The sequence below is a fragment of the Gymnoscopelus braueri genome (assembly GCF_963280865.1).
Source record: "Gymnoscopelus braueri genome assembly, chromosome: 18".
Classification (NCBI taxonomy): domain Eukaryota; kingdom Metazoa; phylum Chordata; class Actinopteri; order Myctophiformes; family Myctophidae; genus Gymnoscopelus; species Gymnoscopelus braueri.
In genome coordinates, this window is record NC_137618.1 from 13,999,087 (window position 1) to 14,016,965 (window position 17,879).

Sequence of the window (17,879 nt, forward strand, 5' to 3'; positions counted from 1 at the left end):
AACCAACACCGTGTTCGTGAGGTCAGCAAAGTACAGGGGACCCACGGCAGGAACCCTGCGGTACTCCGTCACTCACAGGACGGACCTCTACCAAAACACTGCCTGTGTTGCCCAAATGGCCTGGACCGGGGGGAAGAAAAAAAACGTGTGTGTTGTAGGGGTCCCCAGCACAGCTGCTCGCAGAGAGAGAGAGAGAGAGCCACTGGTTCTGCGAGCCGGGAAGTCCTGCTATTATTATACAGTGCAGACAGCCCATCATGCTAACCCAGATCTCTATGCCACATCGCGCTGCTTCCAGGTTGTAATGCGCTCCCTCTGTTTGTGTTCTAAAAATGAAGAAAACATACTGCTGTACCACTACTGCTAATACTACTACTGTTAGGAGGTATAATTGACTATTTGTACAAATAAAACCATACTCTGAAGCCTAGCGTCCCTATTCTGAGGCGAACATTCGTCAACAATTCCAATCTACAAGTAGGGGCCTAGTATAGACCCCTCGGGGACACCGGGCAACAAAGTATAGTATACTGTAGGCCAGTGGTTCTCAAACTTTTTCATGTCAAGGACCCCCAAATTAACATTTATTAGCCCGCGGACCCCCATTTGAAAAGATATGCCTGGGACCCCCATAAGAGAAGATTTTTTACAGCTCTAGCAGCAACCATTTTAATTTTAAGGGCCCCCAATTTGACATGCATTATTAGGCTACGGACCCCCATTTAATGGCATTTCTATCTCTGCTACCCCAATTTATATAGTAAAATCATGGTTAATTAGGGCGGCAGTGGCTCAGGGGTAGAGTGGCCGGGTAGAGTGAACTGGAAACCGAAAGGTTCCCAGTTCGATCCCCCCAGAGTTAGTGTCGAAGTGTCCTTGAGCAAGACGCTGAACCCCTAATTGCTCCCGATGAGCAGGTTGGTGCCTTGCATGGTTTCCTCCGCTATCGGTGTATGAATGTGTGTATGAATGGGTGAATGGCACAATCAATGTAAAGCGCTTTCGATAAAAGCGCTATATAAATGCACCATTTACCATAAGGGTCCATTTGGTTCCTAACTATCTATCATTTAGCTGGGGACCCCCTGGAACTCCCTCAAGGACCCCCGGGGGTCCCCGGACCCCACTTTGAGAACCAATGCTGTAGGGTTCAAGTGGTTGAACACTTGACAAAATTCTGAATTGAGTTGCTTTGGAAAATCAAATCCCACACTATACCACACAAGCCTGTCCTAGTGTGACGCATCAGGTGAGTCAAAGATAGTCACCATACGAGCTTAGGTCATTACTATTAATGGAAACGGCAACCACAACTTAGAGTGAATCGTTACAGACCAGTGATTAGATTCCTCTGAAAGAATGACACATTCATTGCACACAAAAAAACTCCCTACCACATGTGTCAGATGTCTCCTTTACCACGCTCCATTCAATGTTAGAATTATCTTCCATAATTAACCCTTTAAGACCGGGAACGCATCTGTGTGTCATTTTTAGATTTCTTTGGGCTATTCAAAAATAGCAGATATACAAGCTCATACCGAGTGCCGCGCTACGAGCTTGTAGATCTGCTATTTTTGAAAAATCTTTGAATATATATATTTTTTAAAGCGAACATTTGTAACTCAAATCTTTGCTTCTGGGTTTCCCTGGTACAACATATTTTTTTACAAATGTTCGCTTTAAAAATATATATATTTAAAGATTTTCACACATTTTCACGATTTTTCAAAAAATAGCAGTTCTAAAAGCTCACAGCGCTCATAGTTTTTCATGTCAAGGACCCCCAAAATGATTATTTTTGACTGCGGACCCCCTGTCTCCAAACATATTTTTGTGCCAGGATTTTTCAAAAATAGCAGATCTACAAGCTCATAGCGCGGATAGCCAAAGAAATCTTAAAATGACACAGATGCGTTCCCGGTCTTAATGGGTTAACAGAGACTAACAGAGAGACACACACACACACACACACACACACACACACACACACACACACACACACACACACACACACACACACACACACACACACACACACACACACACACACACACACACAGTGGTGTAAAGTAACTAAGTACATTTACTCAAGTACTGTACTTAAGTACACTTTTGAGGAATTTTTACTTTTCTGGAGTATTTCCAATTTTCGGTACTTTTACTTTTACTAGTTCCTAACTATCAAGAGATATAAATGATTACATTATAAAACATACATTAACCACTTTAGCCCTATTTTATACCTCACAACGCGTCGCATCGCGACGCGTTGTGAGCTTGTAGATCTGCTATTTTCAAACATTTTAATACTTTTACTTTTGGTACTTTAAGTACATTTTGATACCAATACTTTCGTACTTTTGCTCAAGTAAATTTAGAATTCCAGACTTTTACTTGTAACAGAGTACTGCTACATTGCAGTATTGATACTTTTACTTAAGTAAAACATTTGAGTACTTTTTACACCACTGCACACACACACACACGCTGTCCTCCCATACACTTCTGAACCATATTTATCGCCTACTGTATCGCCAGAAGTTGTGCATACTCCTCCCCTGAAGTGTGTACACTTAAGCCTGCCCCTATAGACACACATGCACTCCGTACTCTTTACTGCAGTAAAATACTTTTAAAACCATCAAGGGGTGCGTAGAGGTACAGAGGAAAAAAAAGAAAGAATGATTCATTGAATTGGAATAGATTGATGGAAATTCTTTCATTGGAAATTAATTAAAATATTACTTGGAACATGTAGCTTTCCATCTGTTCAGGCCTGCACGCTATATGATAACCATCAAGAGAATAACGTTCAAATATGTCACTACATGAATATAGATGGATAGTTGTTTGTTTTGACCTTCAATTGGTCTTTCCCTTCAAAGGAGACGGGATGCACCTTGTAATGTTTCCATTTCTCACTCCTATACCAAGCAGTTAACATTAACCCTTTAAGACCTGGAACGCATCTGTGTCATTTTTAGATTTGAGCTAAAAAGCATTATTTTACACTTTGGCTATTCAAAAATAGCAGATATACAAGCGCATAGAGTGCCGCGCTATGAGCTTGTAGATCTGCTATTTTTGAAAAAAAGTGAAAATATGTGCAAATATTTGAATATATATATTTTTAAAGCTAACATTTTTAACTCAAATCTTTGCTTCTGGGGGTCCCTGGAACAAATACATATCATTTTGGGGGTCCTTGACATGAAAAAGTTTGAGCACCACTGATGATATAGAAACATACGTTTTTCCGAAAACTGTTGGGATTTAGGAGACATTTAGAATCGGCTTCAGGTCTTAATGGGTTCTCCACTGCCAAAAAGATTGTATGACCTTTCTTCTTTTTTTTATTTACTTTTTTACATTTTCTCCCAATTTAGATCTTTCAGTTACCAATTCCTCCATGTAGACCCTGTCACTGCTGACCTCTACTTGTTTGGAGTGTAGACAACCACGTCTCTCCTCTGATACATGTTGATGATGTCAACAGCTAGCCTGGCATGGCCAGACAGACTAATATCACTGCGTAGATATTAGTCTGGAATCTCTGTGTGATGGAACCTGCATTTCCAAGGGGCGAATTAAAAAAATGCCTCTGGTGACAAAACCCGCCCCATGTTTGCATACTGGTCCCTCACTACTTCGGAGGGAGTGAAAGCCAATCACAACTGAGCGGTAGTGTTGATTTTGACAGCAAATTTTGATTTAGTTTTAGTCGTAGTCTTTTGAATAAAATTCCATTTAGTTTTAGTCATATTTTAGTCATCTGAAATGTTTACGTTTTTGTCTAGTTTCAGTCGACAAAATATCATAAGATTATGGTCGACTAAATCTATAGTTGAATTAGTCGACTAAAGTGTGTTTTGGCGGGTCTTGATGGCGTCGTAATGGCTGATTTTACACTCGGTTGCATGCTGAAAATAGCCGATCTACAAGCTTGTAGATCGGCTATTTTCAGCATGCACACCCTAGCGCAACCAACCATAAAATCCGCTAGTCTCTCTCTAACATTTTAGTCTAGTTTTTATTTTTTACAAAATTGTCAATATATTTAGTCTTAGTTTTAGTCAAGATAGCTTAGTTTTTATTTAGTTTTTATCGACGAACATTTTTCGTCATAGTTTTAGTCGACGAAATCAAAACTGCTGAGCGGTGCCAGACCAAAATCTGCTGAGGCAGATTCGTCTGGTTTCCAGGCTAGTCACAACAGCCGCTTCTTTTCAGCTGACATTGAAGGATTTTCATCGGGAGGGGGTGAAACTCCCCCCTGCTAAACACTACAGGCGCACCTGGCCAACCTGTAGGAGTCGTTAGCGCACCAATCAGAGATCAACCTTCCCCGGAACGTCTTTCCCCCCCACCCACAAACGCGGGCAATTCTAGTTTCGGTTGGAACGCCCCTGCCAAGCCGGATTGCACCGTGGAGGATTTGAACCCCGCGGTCTCCACGGTGGGCGGGCAGGAACTTTACCCCTGCGCCACCCAGACGCCCTGAAATATATATATTTTTTTAAAGGCCTGTGCCTTTCTTCCATTGGGATCCTTTTAACCCATTGAGGCCTGAGGTTCCGATTCTGCAAAATGTCTTCTAAATCCTAAACGGTTTTCTGAAAAACGTATGTTTCTATGTCAGTGGTTTTCAAACTTTTTCATGTCAAGGACCCCCAAAATGATATGTATTTGGCCGCGGACCCCCATCTGAAAATACTTTGTACCAGGGACCCCCAGAAGCGAAGATTTGAGTTAATGTTTGCTTTAAAAGAATATATATATATATCAAAGATTTGCACACATTTTCACGATTTAAAAAAAATAGCAGATCTACAAGCTCGTAGCGCGGCACTCGGTGCCGCGCTATGAGCTTGTATATCTGCTATTTTTGAATAGCCCAAAGTGTAAAATAATGCTTTTTAGCTCAAATCAAAAAATTGGCACAGATGCGTTCCAGGTCTTAATGGGTTAAATCCTCACGCTCTCAATGCTCACATTTCTTGTGGCTCTTGATTTGCCCCTGTCTGTCAAACTGTGGGTTTTTCACTTCCATTGCCCGCAGTAGTGGTTATGTTGGAAATATGGAACTATATGCTGGCAAAATCCAATAACCCTGCTTGTTTATATTCCCGTGGGATCGATTGCAATGTTAATATCTTGAAAATTGTGTCGCTCCCCAAAAAAAAGTTGGCTTATCGGGCTCTGTGGTTTCGACTAGTGCTTTGGGAGTGGGTTGAGTCGCAGGTTCAAATCCCCAAGAAAATACATTTGATGTTGTTTCGGGGCCCATAAACGTTTTGGACGTGCTCGTTGGTCCCGACAGCCATTCTGATGGGAACGGGGGAACTAGGAGAATATTGGCGGTGGAATTAAAAATGTGACCACACGATGGGAACCGCCACACGCGGCCACCACAAGGCACAAATAAATAGGCTGTGCATTGCCCTGCACACGCATGCACACAGTAAGAAATGGGTCCGCAGAAACATAGCTATTATAGCACTGGGTCAGTTTAAGCTCAAGCCATGCATTGTTTGTGAAAATCTACCTGGTTGTGTCAATTTAACCCATTAAGACTTGGAACACATCTGTGTCATTTTAGATTTCTTTGGCTATTCAAAAATAACAGATATACAAGCTCATAGCGCGGCACCGAGTGCCGCGCTACGAGCTTGTAGATCTGCTATTTTTTTTTTTATCTTGAAAATTTGTGCAAATCTTTGAATGTATATATTTTTTTGTGAACATTTGTAACTCAAATCTTTGCTTCTGGGGGGGTCCCTGGAACAACATATTTTGAGATGGGGGGGTCCGCAGCCAAATATATATCATTTTAGGGGGTCCTTGACATGAAAAGGTTTGAGAACCACTGATATAGAAACATAGTTTAAAAAAAAAAAAACTGATTTAGAAGACATTTTGTAGAATCGGCCTCGGGCCTTAATGGGTTAAAGATGTGTTGTTCTCTTCATTACAGTTTCTAGCATAAAGATTAATTTTTATGTGTTTTTATTCCCCTTGTATAGGACGGTGGTGATGCCCATTGCCAACGAGTTCGCCCCAGATGTAGTGCTGGTCTCATCGGGTTTTGATGCAGTGGAAGGTCACGCGTCGCCCCTGGGAGGGTACACCCTCACAGCCAAATGTAAGTGCCAACCTTACCCGTGGAGAAGAGATCCAGTAGAACTAAGAGACAAGTCATTTTATGTTTGGTTGCGCTCGGGTGTTGCGCTCTGAAAATAGCAGATCTACAAGCTCACAACGCGTCGCAGCGCGACGCGTTGTGAGCTTGTAGATCGGCTGTATGGTTTTATTGTTGTTTCTGTGTTTTATATTTGTGTGTGCCTCAATTGTTGATATTTTTTTTGTGTGTATGTAATCTCGACAGCATTGCAAATGAGGGTGAACCTCAATGCTCTTTTCAAGGAATAAATAAAGGTTTTAATCGATATATAGGGTTCAAGTGGTGAAAGTTAGAGAATGGACCATCACTGAATGAGAGTCTAGAAACACACACCTTGTCAACGTTTTATACCTCTTGTACTCCTTGACTCGTGCATGGCGAGCGAGACCTTGGCGTGACAGCAAAAGAGCTTTCCCTAAAAACCGTCCTGGAGATCTCCAGACGAGAGCCAGGGGTCCCGAGCGCCGGGGAGGGGAGTGTGAGGGGTGGCTTAGAAGGGGATTGGAGGACGAGGGAACATGGGTGGAGTGAAGGAAGGGGAGAGAGAGAGCGGTATGGCTGAATGCATATATTAACCCCTCCTTCCTGGAAGGAAAAAACATCAAAGGCAGCGACTGAGCCAAAACCCAAAGCTGCATTTATTAAAATTAAACCTGGCTTGTATTATGCCTTTTTTTTTAGGTCCCCAGAAAAACCCAATCCTGTCTGTCTGTCTGTCTGTCTGTCTGTCTGTCTGTCTGTCTCTCTCTCTCTCTCAGGCAGTCTCTTTCTTTCCATAAAGAAAAATGATGCAATATCCCCTTGTTTCATCCACCAGCCCCCCCCCCCCCCCCAACAAAACCCCTTCTCCCGCTCCGGGTTTCTTTGTTCCATGTCCAAACTTTTGAGCCAGAGCGTCACTCACTCACCGCCCACCATCTCTCCCCTTCTCCTGCAACCCCCCCCCCCCACCCCCCCTCTCTCTCCTTGTCCTTCTCGTGTGTCTCTGCTGTCATTTCCTGTGCTTCCCAGGCTTTGGATACCTGACGAGGCAGCTGATGGGTCTGGCGGGCGGCCGGGTGGTGCTAGCCCTGGAGGGCGGTCATGACCTCACGGCCATCTGCGACGCCTCTGAAGCCTGTGTCTCCGCTCTGCTGGGCAATGAGGTAAGAAGAAATGGTGGTGAATAAAGTAAAAAAAATGCTCTCACCACCAAAAACACAGCTTTTTCGGAAAGTGCCCTTGAGCAAAAAAAAGCACTTGACCTCCCAACTCCAGCCCCAGTGTAGTAGTAGGAGTAGTTGTGGGAAAAAAAGTTTCATTTCAGTGAACGAACGATTTCGTTCACGTTCGCGACAATGATTCGTTCAAATGATTCGTTCACGTTCTCGTTCAGTAGCGCTGTTTTCTAGTGTTCAAAATGTACTCGAGTAAAAGCACAAAAGTATTGGCATCATAATATACTTAAAGTACCAAAAGTAAAAGTACTAACATATTTGAAAATAGCCGATCTACAAGCTGACAACGCGTCGCGATGCGACGCGTTGTCAGCTTGTAGATCTGCTATTTTCAAATAGCCTAGGAATAAAAAAAAGGGCTAAAGTGGTTAATGTATGTTTTATAATGTGTGAAAACACCATCGCGGGAGCGTTTTTTTTTTTTACGCGCGTGAACGTAACAGTTTCAGAAAGTGAACGAGCTTGTTCGCGTTCACGGCAAATGAACGAGTTCTTTTGAACGAATCGATCATGAACGACACATCACTACAGTGTAGCTGCTGCAGTCTCCCAGCAGTAGGAGATCGGCTCGAAGGTGTGTGTGTGTGTGTGTGTGTGTGTGTGTGTGTGTGTGTGTGTGTGTGTGTGTGTGTGTGTGTGTGTGTGTGTGTGTGTGTGTGTGTGTGTGTGTGTGTGTGTGTGTGTGTGTGTGTGTGTGTGTGTGTGTGTGTGTATGTGAGACTGCATGAACGTGAAGCTGGGCATTACTGAAAAGAGGCATGCGTGGCTCAGCATATATTTTCTGTGTGAGTTTAGAATATTGCGTTTAGCGAGAAAAATATTCGGCAGTCCAAGTCCCGTCGGGATCGCTTCACACGCAGACTCACACGTGCTCACGTGCACACAAACGCCTGCTGTTTTATTCGAACCCTGTCGGTCATGTGCCAGTCCTTTGAAGTTCCATCCCATGACATTTATGAGCAATAGCCACAACCTCCACCCCGATACGTTTGGCCCATTGGCTCGTAGAACTGAAAAGACCATAGACTGATTTATACTTTGTTGAGTGCACGAAAATTGCGTGCGTCACTGGCGCGCAACTAAGTATAAATCACCTGTATGGTTTCCCTGAATGGAGGGAAATATCGTGGATATTTATTTGCAGTACAGCTCACCATAGGCTGGGTTCTCTGTGGTTGCACACATTCAATCAGTGCTCAATTTTACCAAGTGTTATAAATAGTCAGATGGTGTGTAATTACGTTTCGGTCGTTTACAAAAATGGTTAACAACAAAAAAAAAGAGAACGAAAAAGGCACTGGTTTTGCATTTCTCTGAGGATTTCAGAGAAATCACCCCACTTTGGGTAACGACTCATAATGCACGGTAAGCTTTAGGTCTTCTTACTTTATACACCAGTGGTTCTCAAAGTGGGGTCCGGGGACCCCCATGGGTCCTTGAGGGGGTTCCAGGGGGTCCCCGGCAAAATGTGTTAATGTAGCATTGCATCAAAATCAGTTTAACCACTTTAACCCTGCATCAGCTATTTGAAAATGGCCAATCGCGACGCGTTGTGAGCTTGTCTATTTTGGGGCTATACACTCTTTTAAATAAAAATGTTGGCAGTATCATCTTCAACCTTGGAATAAACATTACCCTACTAATCCAGCATGTAGGAGATGCCATACCTGTAGGAACGACCTAGAAACAACAAACTTTGAGTCAATGACAATGAACGTTTCACCTCAATTTCAAAAACATACATTTTGTGTTCCCCCAAGAAAGGTTGAGCTGAAATCCATGTAGTTTCTAAGTAACAGCTCGTAGCCAATGTTAGCTTAGATAACCATTAATACATGTACAGCGTTTGTTATGCATTCAAGATTTAGAACAGTGGTGAGACCACAGCCATGCGGTTATTTGAAAATAATGCGCTCCCGGTCTCCCTCGTGCAATGGTATGAACCCATGATTATAGACTACAAGTGAAAGACGCATGTACCAGTCTATCTCGTCCTCACTGTCTAACCTGACTTAAATCACTTACGCGCTACTGTACTAGTAAATGCGACGAGCGGTTGTCAGTTTTGAGGTTTTCCGAACAAGGACGGAGAACAATGGACTGGGTGCGGGTGGGTTAGGAGGATGATAATCAATATGATTTTTATGAGTGAATGTAATGTGTGGGTGTTTGACTCGGTGACATCGGTGCGGAGACGCGGGACGAGCGAAAAGTGATGTTTGACAGACTGAGCGCTGAGTGAAAGGATCGCTTATTTCGTCCTTCCTTCAATATGCTCCCTCTGATCCGAGCCAAAACCATCTTCATCTCCATCTTCATAATCCTTATTCCTTACCCGCTCTGACCGGGGGAAGTCATTCCGCACGCATTCACACAGTAGACAGTACACCACATTATACTTACCGCACACACACACCTCACACCATTCACATGCACACTGCACACGCCAAGCAGAGAGGATTTCTAGGCAGAAGGTTAACCCATTGAGACCTAGCCTGGTAAACCCTCCCTCCGGAAATCTCAATTCCATTTCATTTCAGGAGTGAGTCTGGCCTGATCCGCCTGTCTGCAATATTGGCTGTGCTGGAGTTGGGCGGGAGTAATACCGTTGACTGACAACCCCTTCAGCCAATGATAATTTTTCCCCTTCAGCCAATCAGCAGTTCACCAGTCTTAATGTGACGCGACGGGACTTTTGAGACAGCCATACCCAAAATGGGTTGCCTTTTTCGGGTACAATGGTGTCACTGCCCGCCCCTACCGGTTCTCTAATGTATTTTTTTTAAATAGGCTTTGTCATGATTAATTGACCACATATATGAAGTTAAACAACTACATTCTATCCAAACGATATCTTATAAGTAAATTCCGTGCCTCAAAATAGAAGTTAGAGAGCTTTTTGAAGTAAAAAAATAGCGGAGAAAACTGACCACAGAAAAAGATGGCTGCCGTTCGTGTTTTGGGCTCACTCGAACTCGCCACCTGATTGGCCAACTGTCGCTGTCAATCACAGAACGATGTGCGACGACGCTGATAGGCGCGGTCGTTTGGCATATACAGCCAATATTGCAGAGAGGCGGTTCATGCCAGACTCACTCCAGGAATCAAATAGAAATTAGATTTCCGGAGGGAGGGTTTACCAGGCTAATTGAGACCTGGAACGCATCTGTGTCATTTTAGATTTCTTTGGCTATTCAAAAATGGCAGCGCTACGAGCTTGTAGATCTGCTATTTTTTTGAAAAATCATGGAATTTTTAAAAGCAATTTTCAAAGCAAACATTTTTAACTAAAATCTTTGCTTTGGGGATTCTACAAACGTCTTCTAAATCCTAACAAAAATCCTAACAAAAATCCTAAGAAAACACACGTATGTTGCTATAGTATCAGTGGTTTTCAAACTTTTTCATGTCAAGGACCCCAAAATTATATGTTTGACCGCGGACCCCCATCTCAAAATATGTTGTTCCAGGGACCCCCCCAGAAGCAAAGATTTGAGCAAAAAGAATCGTTTTAAAAATACATATTTTCAAAGATTTGCACACATTTTCACAATTAAAAAAAAATAGCAGATCTACAAGCTCATATGAGCTTGTAGATCTGCTATTTTTGACTAGCCAAAGAAATCTAAAAATGACACAGATTCCAGGTCCTAAAGGGTTAATTGTGGAAGTGTGGAGCACGGAATCGAAACGATCTCCGTCTCTCTCTCTGTGTGATTCATGGCACGCAACGGCAGAGGAGGCTCCTTAAAAGCCATCCTCTCTGCCTCGTCCAGCTTAACGGAGAGGCTTTCTGGAGAGCTTTCTTGGAAGATCTCCCCCAGGCTCATTTTCTCTCCCTCATATTATGGGCCTTAAGATTTAACTGTAGGCTTTTTATTGGTTGTACTGCAGCAGCAGTATGCCCACTGCACTTGTGGTCCCGGAGAGGAAAGTATGGCAGCTTGAAGGACAAAGAATACACAGTCCGTTTGGTTACATTTGTGCACTCTGATAAATGAACACTGGAGGATTTTACTATGTCGATGGTGTGAACATACTAGCGTGTGAATGTGGGTGCCCCGCTTTTGTAAAATCCAGTGTGTTAATTTAATTTAACCCTCGGAATGAAACGAACACTCCCGATTTTACCCCGCGTCTGTTTATTCCCCCGCTTATTTCCAGTGACTGATCACTTTCTCGCGTACTCACAGAAGAGCCAATGTTCGTGACAAAGTATGTTTCCCTCAGGTTGACACTTTAGACTAACCACAACTCGAGAAACAAAGAAATATAAATCTTAACGTTTCTAAGAATATGGAAAACCCCAAAAAATCAAGCCCTGTTTTTGCAGCTGACGTGTAAAGAAAGCTCATTCTGTTCTTTAAACCATAGCCACCTTTTGTAGTGATTGGACCGGTGCGTGTTTGGTCAGTTCACACGCCTGCCTCGTAGACTAGTTGTGGATATCCTGTCATAAAAAGAGAAATTGTTTTTCTTTCAATAAAGGTCGTTCCAGGCTAGTTTGAATTTAGCCTTAAGCTTAATTTGCTATACTCCATCATGCTAGGGTGTCATTTGCCAAAAAGAACAGATCTACAAGCTAACAATGCGTCATGGTGCAATGCGCTGTTAGCTTGTTAGATGTGTTCTTTTGGCAAGCAACACCGCCGCACTACGACAGATTTTAGCCTTTACTTACCCCGAATCACCTCTGCTACATTTATAACGTATAAGGAACTCCTTTTACCATTCCTTGACACCAATGAGACGGCAACGGTCAGTGGCTAAACTTAGAACTGCACGTAAAAGATTGAATATCCAGCCCTGACGGTGTTTGTATGAAGTTCATTTTATTTTGAGAAATTGAGCAAGTCTCCTTAAGTGTTGCTCCAGGCCCAGCCACAAGCACTCTCGGAGTGTTTGCCGTAATTGGGAATGGCTACCTGCTAAAGCCATTATGCTCTGCCCTGCGAGGCCTTCAGAATGCTATTAATGATGCATATGGGGGCCATAGTTACTATTATACAGCCTCACATTGCACACAGCGTGACAAGCCTCTGCCTGGCTTGTTTTCAGCCTGATATGGGATATGATTGCAATTAGAGAGTGATGAAGTTGCGTGAGCCAATGTTTTAATAACGGGGAGTTAACCAAGTCCCTTCGTCAATAGCTGACAGTCTGAAGCAGTTGAAGGAATGATACTGTAAGCTTGGCCCACAACCCCAGTAACTACCAAACTTCAGCTTCCATGCTTATTGTCACATCACAAGTATACAGGTGTAAAACAGTGGGTGACATTATTTTCCGAACAAGCTCCCACAAATTGCAGTTTCAGGATACGCATAAGAAAATGTAAATGTCAACAAAACTATAAAATATCAAATATACATAAGTTAGAGTACCTCAATCTCTGTTTTGCAAGTAAGAGACATCACTGTTAAATGTTTTGGAATGGAGTATATTCACAGTCACATACATACGTATTTTCTTACTTATAGATTATGAAGTTGAATCAATATATCAACATGTTCAGAATCAGGCTAGGTTCTGCTGTAAAGGAGACGTTCAAAGATGCACTCCATTCCTAAATACGAGGACAGTACAGTAAGCATTAACCTGGTAAATATAGATATTTGTGGTTACTCTATACATATTAGTCCCTACGTGTACAAGATTAGTCAAACAAATATTGTCTGTGTGTGTCTCTATCCACTTTTCAAAGTATAATGGGCTGTACCTGCTGGGCTTCGGAAAGGATAATAACTTCATGACTAATCGAATTAAGGTCAAAACGAAAACCTGCCACCCACGCAAGTAATGTATAATGAGATGTGTGTTTCCGTTATTTGCCAAGATTAACATAGAGGAATGTGATTTCTTTTTCTCCCTGACTAATCTGGAAAAACTCCCAAGAATTCTTATTTTTGAGGCTCACACTTCAGTTAATGTCTGGCGTAGTTTTCCGTCTTTTTTCCTGTGTGCTCTAGCCTTCTTCCTGGTCCTCCCTGTGGAGAATATATCTAGATATGATGTGCTGAGGTTCTACTGTACTGGGAGAGATGTCAGGACTGTGGATGCTGATTATGCCGTAGGGCCATGACAACTTAGGTTATCGTGTCATACGATGTCTATGCTACAGTTAGATTTTAACCCATTAAGACCTGGGACGCATCTGTGTGTCGTTTTTAGATTTCTTTGGCTATTCAAAAATAGCAGATCTACAAGCTCGTAGCGCGGCACTCAATCTGCTATTTTTGAAAAATCTTGAACATTTGAATATATATATTTTTACAGCGAACCTTTTTTAACTCAAATCTTCGCTTCTGGGGGGTCCCTGGAACAACATATTTTGAGACGGGGGTCCGCGGCCAAATACATATAATTTTGGGGGTCCTTGACATGAAAGAGTTTGAGCACCACTGATATAGAAACATACGTTTTTCAGAAAACTGTTGGGATTCAGGAGACGTGTAGAATCGGCTTCAGGTCTTAATGGGTTAATAGCCGCACACTACACTGTATGACAGGTCAAGATTCAAAATAGAACTTGTTTTTCTCCCTCTTTTCATAGGGTGTTGGCTCTCTCTAATAGAGAGCTATGTTACAGTAATGCCCATAAATAATGCATCAGAACAGGCTAAAGTTTAGTAAGGTTTTAGAGTGTTGTTGGCAGTTATAACGAGGTATCGCCGGTGCATCTCTAGACGTGACCTGTTGTTCCAGCCCTGCAGACAAAACCAAGACATAAATAAAGCTCTTGGAATCGTAAAAAAAGGGAACATGGCTCCGTTCCATGTGGCTCTTGGACGGAGAGCAAAACAAACAGAACAATAACGCAAGATCTACGCAAATAAAACTCGGTCATTGCGACCGACCAGCCCACGTACCTCCAAAAGCCTGAGAGGCATCAACCCCCCCACTGCGGACGAACGGGCCGGGTCCGGAACAGAACATGGGTTTGAAAGTGATGGGGTACATTATTGCTGAAGCCTCATGAAAATACCGCTAAACCACCTTTAATTAACCCATTAAGGCCTGAGGTTCCCGATTCTACAAAATGTCTTTTTTATGTTGCTATGTCAGTGGTTCTGAAACCTTTTCATGTCAAGGACCCCAAAATCTGTATGTATTTGGCCACAGACCCCCATCTCAAAATGTTTTGTTCCAGGGACCCCCCAAAAGCAAAGATTTGAGGCGCAAATGTTTGCTTTAAAAATATATATATTCAAAGATTTGCACAAATGTTCTCGATTTCTCAAAAATAGCAGATCTACAAGCTCGTAGCGCGGCACTCGGTGCCACGCTACGAGCTTGTATATCTGCTATTTTTGAATAGCCAAAGTGTAAAATAATGCTTTTTAGCTCAAATCTAAAAATGTCACGGAACGCTCTGCGCCACGCCAGACCCGTCAGAGACAAGGAATGGCACCAAGCTGAGAACCAAGGTTTGCTTTCGAGGAGACATAGACAAACACTGCTTTAATCCAATAAACTTAATCTGTTTACCCGCGCCGTGCCCACCAGTGACTCAAAGGTCGCAGCTATGATGACTGTTAACCTCAGACTGGGACACTGAAGCACTGAAGCAGCCTCTGTCTTCTTCAGTTTACTCTAAAGGGATTCAGGAGTCCATTTGGACATGAATGGGAAGCGCAGAGAACGCAGTAGGGATGCTTCGCTTTTTGGGGTGTTTTTTAATGCCAGCCTGAAATGGAGGAACTGTATCGGAATTTCTACAATAGACTTCGAAGCGTTAATTTATCTCTTGAGATTGTGAAGACTGACCCTTACCGGTCAATTTTACAGGATTTTGCAGTGTGGTACTTAACAGTACAGTATGTATTTGTAGCGTATAAAAAATAAAATATTAGACGTGGAATATTGAGAAAAGTGAATTGCAGTTTATGTCAGGGATTTTGTAAGATGTTCTCGAACTAAAGGATTAGCTTGTAGCGCGACACGTTGTTAGCTTGTAGATCACCCTAGCCTAGCGCAGTGGACTATAAATTAAGCTTAAGGCTAAATTCAAACTGGCCTGGAACGACTTTTATTGAAAGAAAAACAACTTCTCTTTTTATGACAGGATACTCTAGTTCACCAGCCAAAAATAGGAAATTCAGACGAGCATCGTAGACTCGACTAAAAAGTCAGAGCTTTGAATAGCCCGTCAGCAATGCAAACGTATGGGTGCCTCCCTGGAGGGAGGAACAGAAAGTAGAGGAAGCAGGGGTGAAGGGGAGTCACAAATGATCTTTAAGATCGTGTGCTGGGAGAGGGAGGCGATGGGGGGGCTCGCGTCTCAGATTTCCGCAGCCCGCAGAGTGCCGGGATGGGCAGGGGTCTGGAGGGGTCACCGGGTGGCTGCCACAGGGAGCTGAGAATTCTCCCAAATTGGCTGAAGGCGGTACACTAGCAGCTATACGCTCGCTCAGCCCTGCAGGACGCCCCTGTCTCGCCCCCCCCCCCCCCAGAGCCCGGAGACCTTGTCAGTGGTTTCACATCTGAAAGTGGTTACCCACACACACCTCTCTCTCTCGACAGGGTCAGCCGCGCACCGAGGGATCGCATAATCAAAGGAAATGGAGGAATCATTTGAAGTCAGGGAGGGTGGAAGCTATTGTTATAAAGTAGCTATATGCAGGGGGTTACTATGCTCTTTGTGGGGGGGGAGGTCTGTAAAAGTATGGGGAGGGAATTTGATCATTTGCAGAGCTCGTAAAGAAATTGCACAAAATGTATGGAAATAACACTTGTATCGCACCTTTGTTATAACGCTAATTATGCTATTGCAATAACTAATAATTTTAACGAATCTCTGCATGCTATGGAATGCAGCATGTCTCACATTATAGAATTTATATATATATATATATATATATATATATATATATATATATATATATATATATATATATATATATATATATATATATATAAATAATTACCACTTAAAGTCTATATTTACAGTATGTGACTGGCGTCCCCCCAGGCTCTATAATAGGCCCCCTCCTGTTTTTGCTTTACACTAAATTTCTTTGACAAAAATAGCCAATCTACAATCTCACCATGCATCACATTGCAATGTGGTGTGAGCAACAGATAGAGGCATCTTATAATTCATTTTCAATGAGAGGCAAGCGGGCAGGTAGGGAGGTGTGAGCAATCTGACAGGCGGGCGCACCCCCACCTGTTTTTTTTTTACAGTTTCTTCCCCTTGAAATGTAATTTAGCACACACGCCCGCCCACGACAAACGTTGAAATGTGTTGCCCTTTTTTTCTACGCAACGTGTTAAAAAGCATCTACTCACACTCCCACAGTGCGACCTCGTAGATCCAAGCAAGAAGGTGGGAGCTGTGTTGCTTCCCCTGTGAAAAACTGCTACAAATTAACTCACAACGCGTGACGACGCGACACATACAGTAGTGAGCTTTGTAGATTTTAGGTTGTTTCTGTCGACACGACAGCATTATACGACAAAGTATAAATCAGGGCTTTAATAAAAGCACTGAAAGGTTTGTCCACGTGATCTTTGGTTAGTTGTACAGGATGCCTCATTGACAACCATCCACTGTGACAACAGTGATGAAGGCCAGCCCACATTTAGACTGCTGATTGAGCCAGTGGAGAGGCCTGGAGTTCTCACGACTAGCAGCAGTGGCAGTGGAGTACATTTACTCAAGTACTGTACTTAAGTAGAATGTTTTGGTATTTTTTTACTTTACTGGAGTATTTCCAATTTTCTGTACTTTTACTTCTACTCCACTACACCCCAGAGGCAAACGTTATACTTTTACTCCACTACAATTATTTGAAAACTTTAGTTACTAATTACTTTGTAGATTTTGATTATTATTACAAAACATACATTAACCACTTAAGCCCTATATACATTTCGGCCATTTGAAAATAGCCGATCTACAAGCTCACAATGCGTCGCATGCATGTCTGCTATTTTCAAAAAAAAAAATTTATTAGAAAACGTGAAATGGGACATTCTGCATGATGAGCACTTTCTACTTTTGGTACTTTTAAGTACATTTTGATGCCAATGCTTTTGTACTTTAACTCAAGTGCATTTTGAATTCCGGACTTTTACTTGTAACAGAGTATATCTACATTGCAGTATTGATACTTTTACTTAAGTAAACAATTGGAGTACTTTTTCCAGTGGGCTGTTTGGCGAGGAGGACTAAAAGCCAGGTCTTGCCACATAGACAGAACTTGTTTATCAGGGGGACCCATTTGCTGTGCTGCAACTACAAACCTCACAACAGAGAGAAAGCAAAAGAGAAGGAGAGGTATATAAATGTCCCTGATCAAATCAAACTGGCAGGAATGTTGTTGTTGTTGTTTTTTTGATCACAACCTCAATGGAGGTCCCTGGTGTAATGGAGGTGGAATTTAGCAGAAAAACTGTGGCCGGTGGTGATTTGATCGAAGCAGATAGGGGAGAGAAAGAGGCCTTGTTTGTGTGTGTGTGTGTGTGTGTGTGTG

At 42.6% G+C, this 17,879-nt stretch overlaps 1 protein-coding gene across 6 annotated transcripts in view; it reads left to right on the top strand.

Annotated features, from left to right (window-relative positions):
* LOC308073682 (histone deacetylase 4-like) overlaps positions 1 to 17,879 on the top strand; it is a 247,764-nt gene that overhangs the window by 217,840 nt on the left and 12,045 nt on the right. For all 6 annotated transcript variants that reach the window (XM_080412737.1, XM_080412733.1, XM_080412734.1 and 3 more), the window contains 2 exons: positions 6,027 to 6,145; positions 7,196 to 7,329. In XM_080412737.1, the coding sequence (XP_080268863.1) occupies positions 6,027 to 6,145; positions 7,196 to 7,329 (253 nt within the window). The remainder of the gene's footprint in view (positions 1 to 6,026; positions 6,146 to 7,195; positions 7,330 to 17,879) is intronic.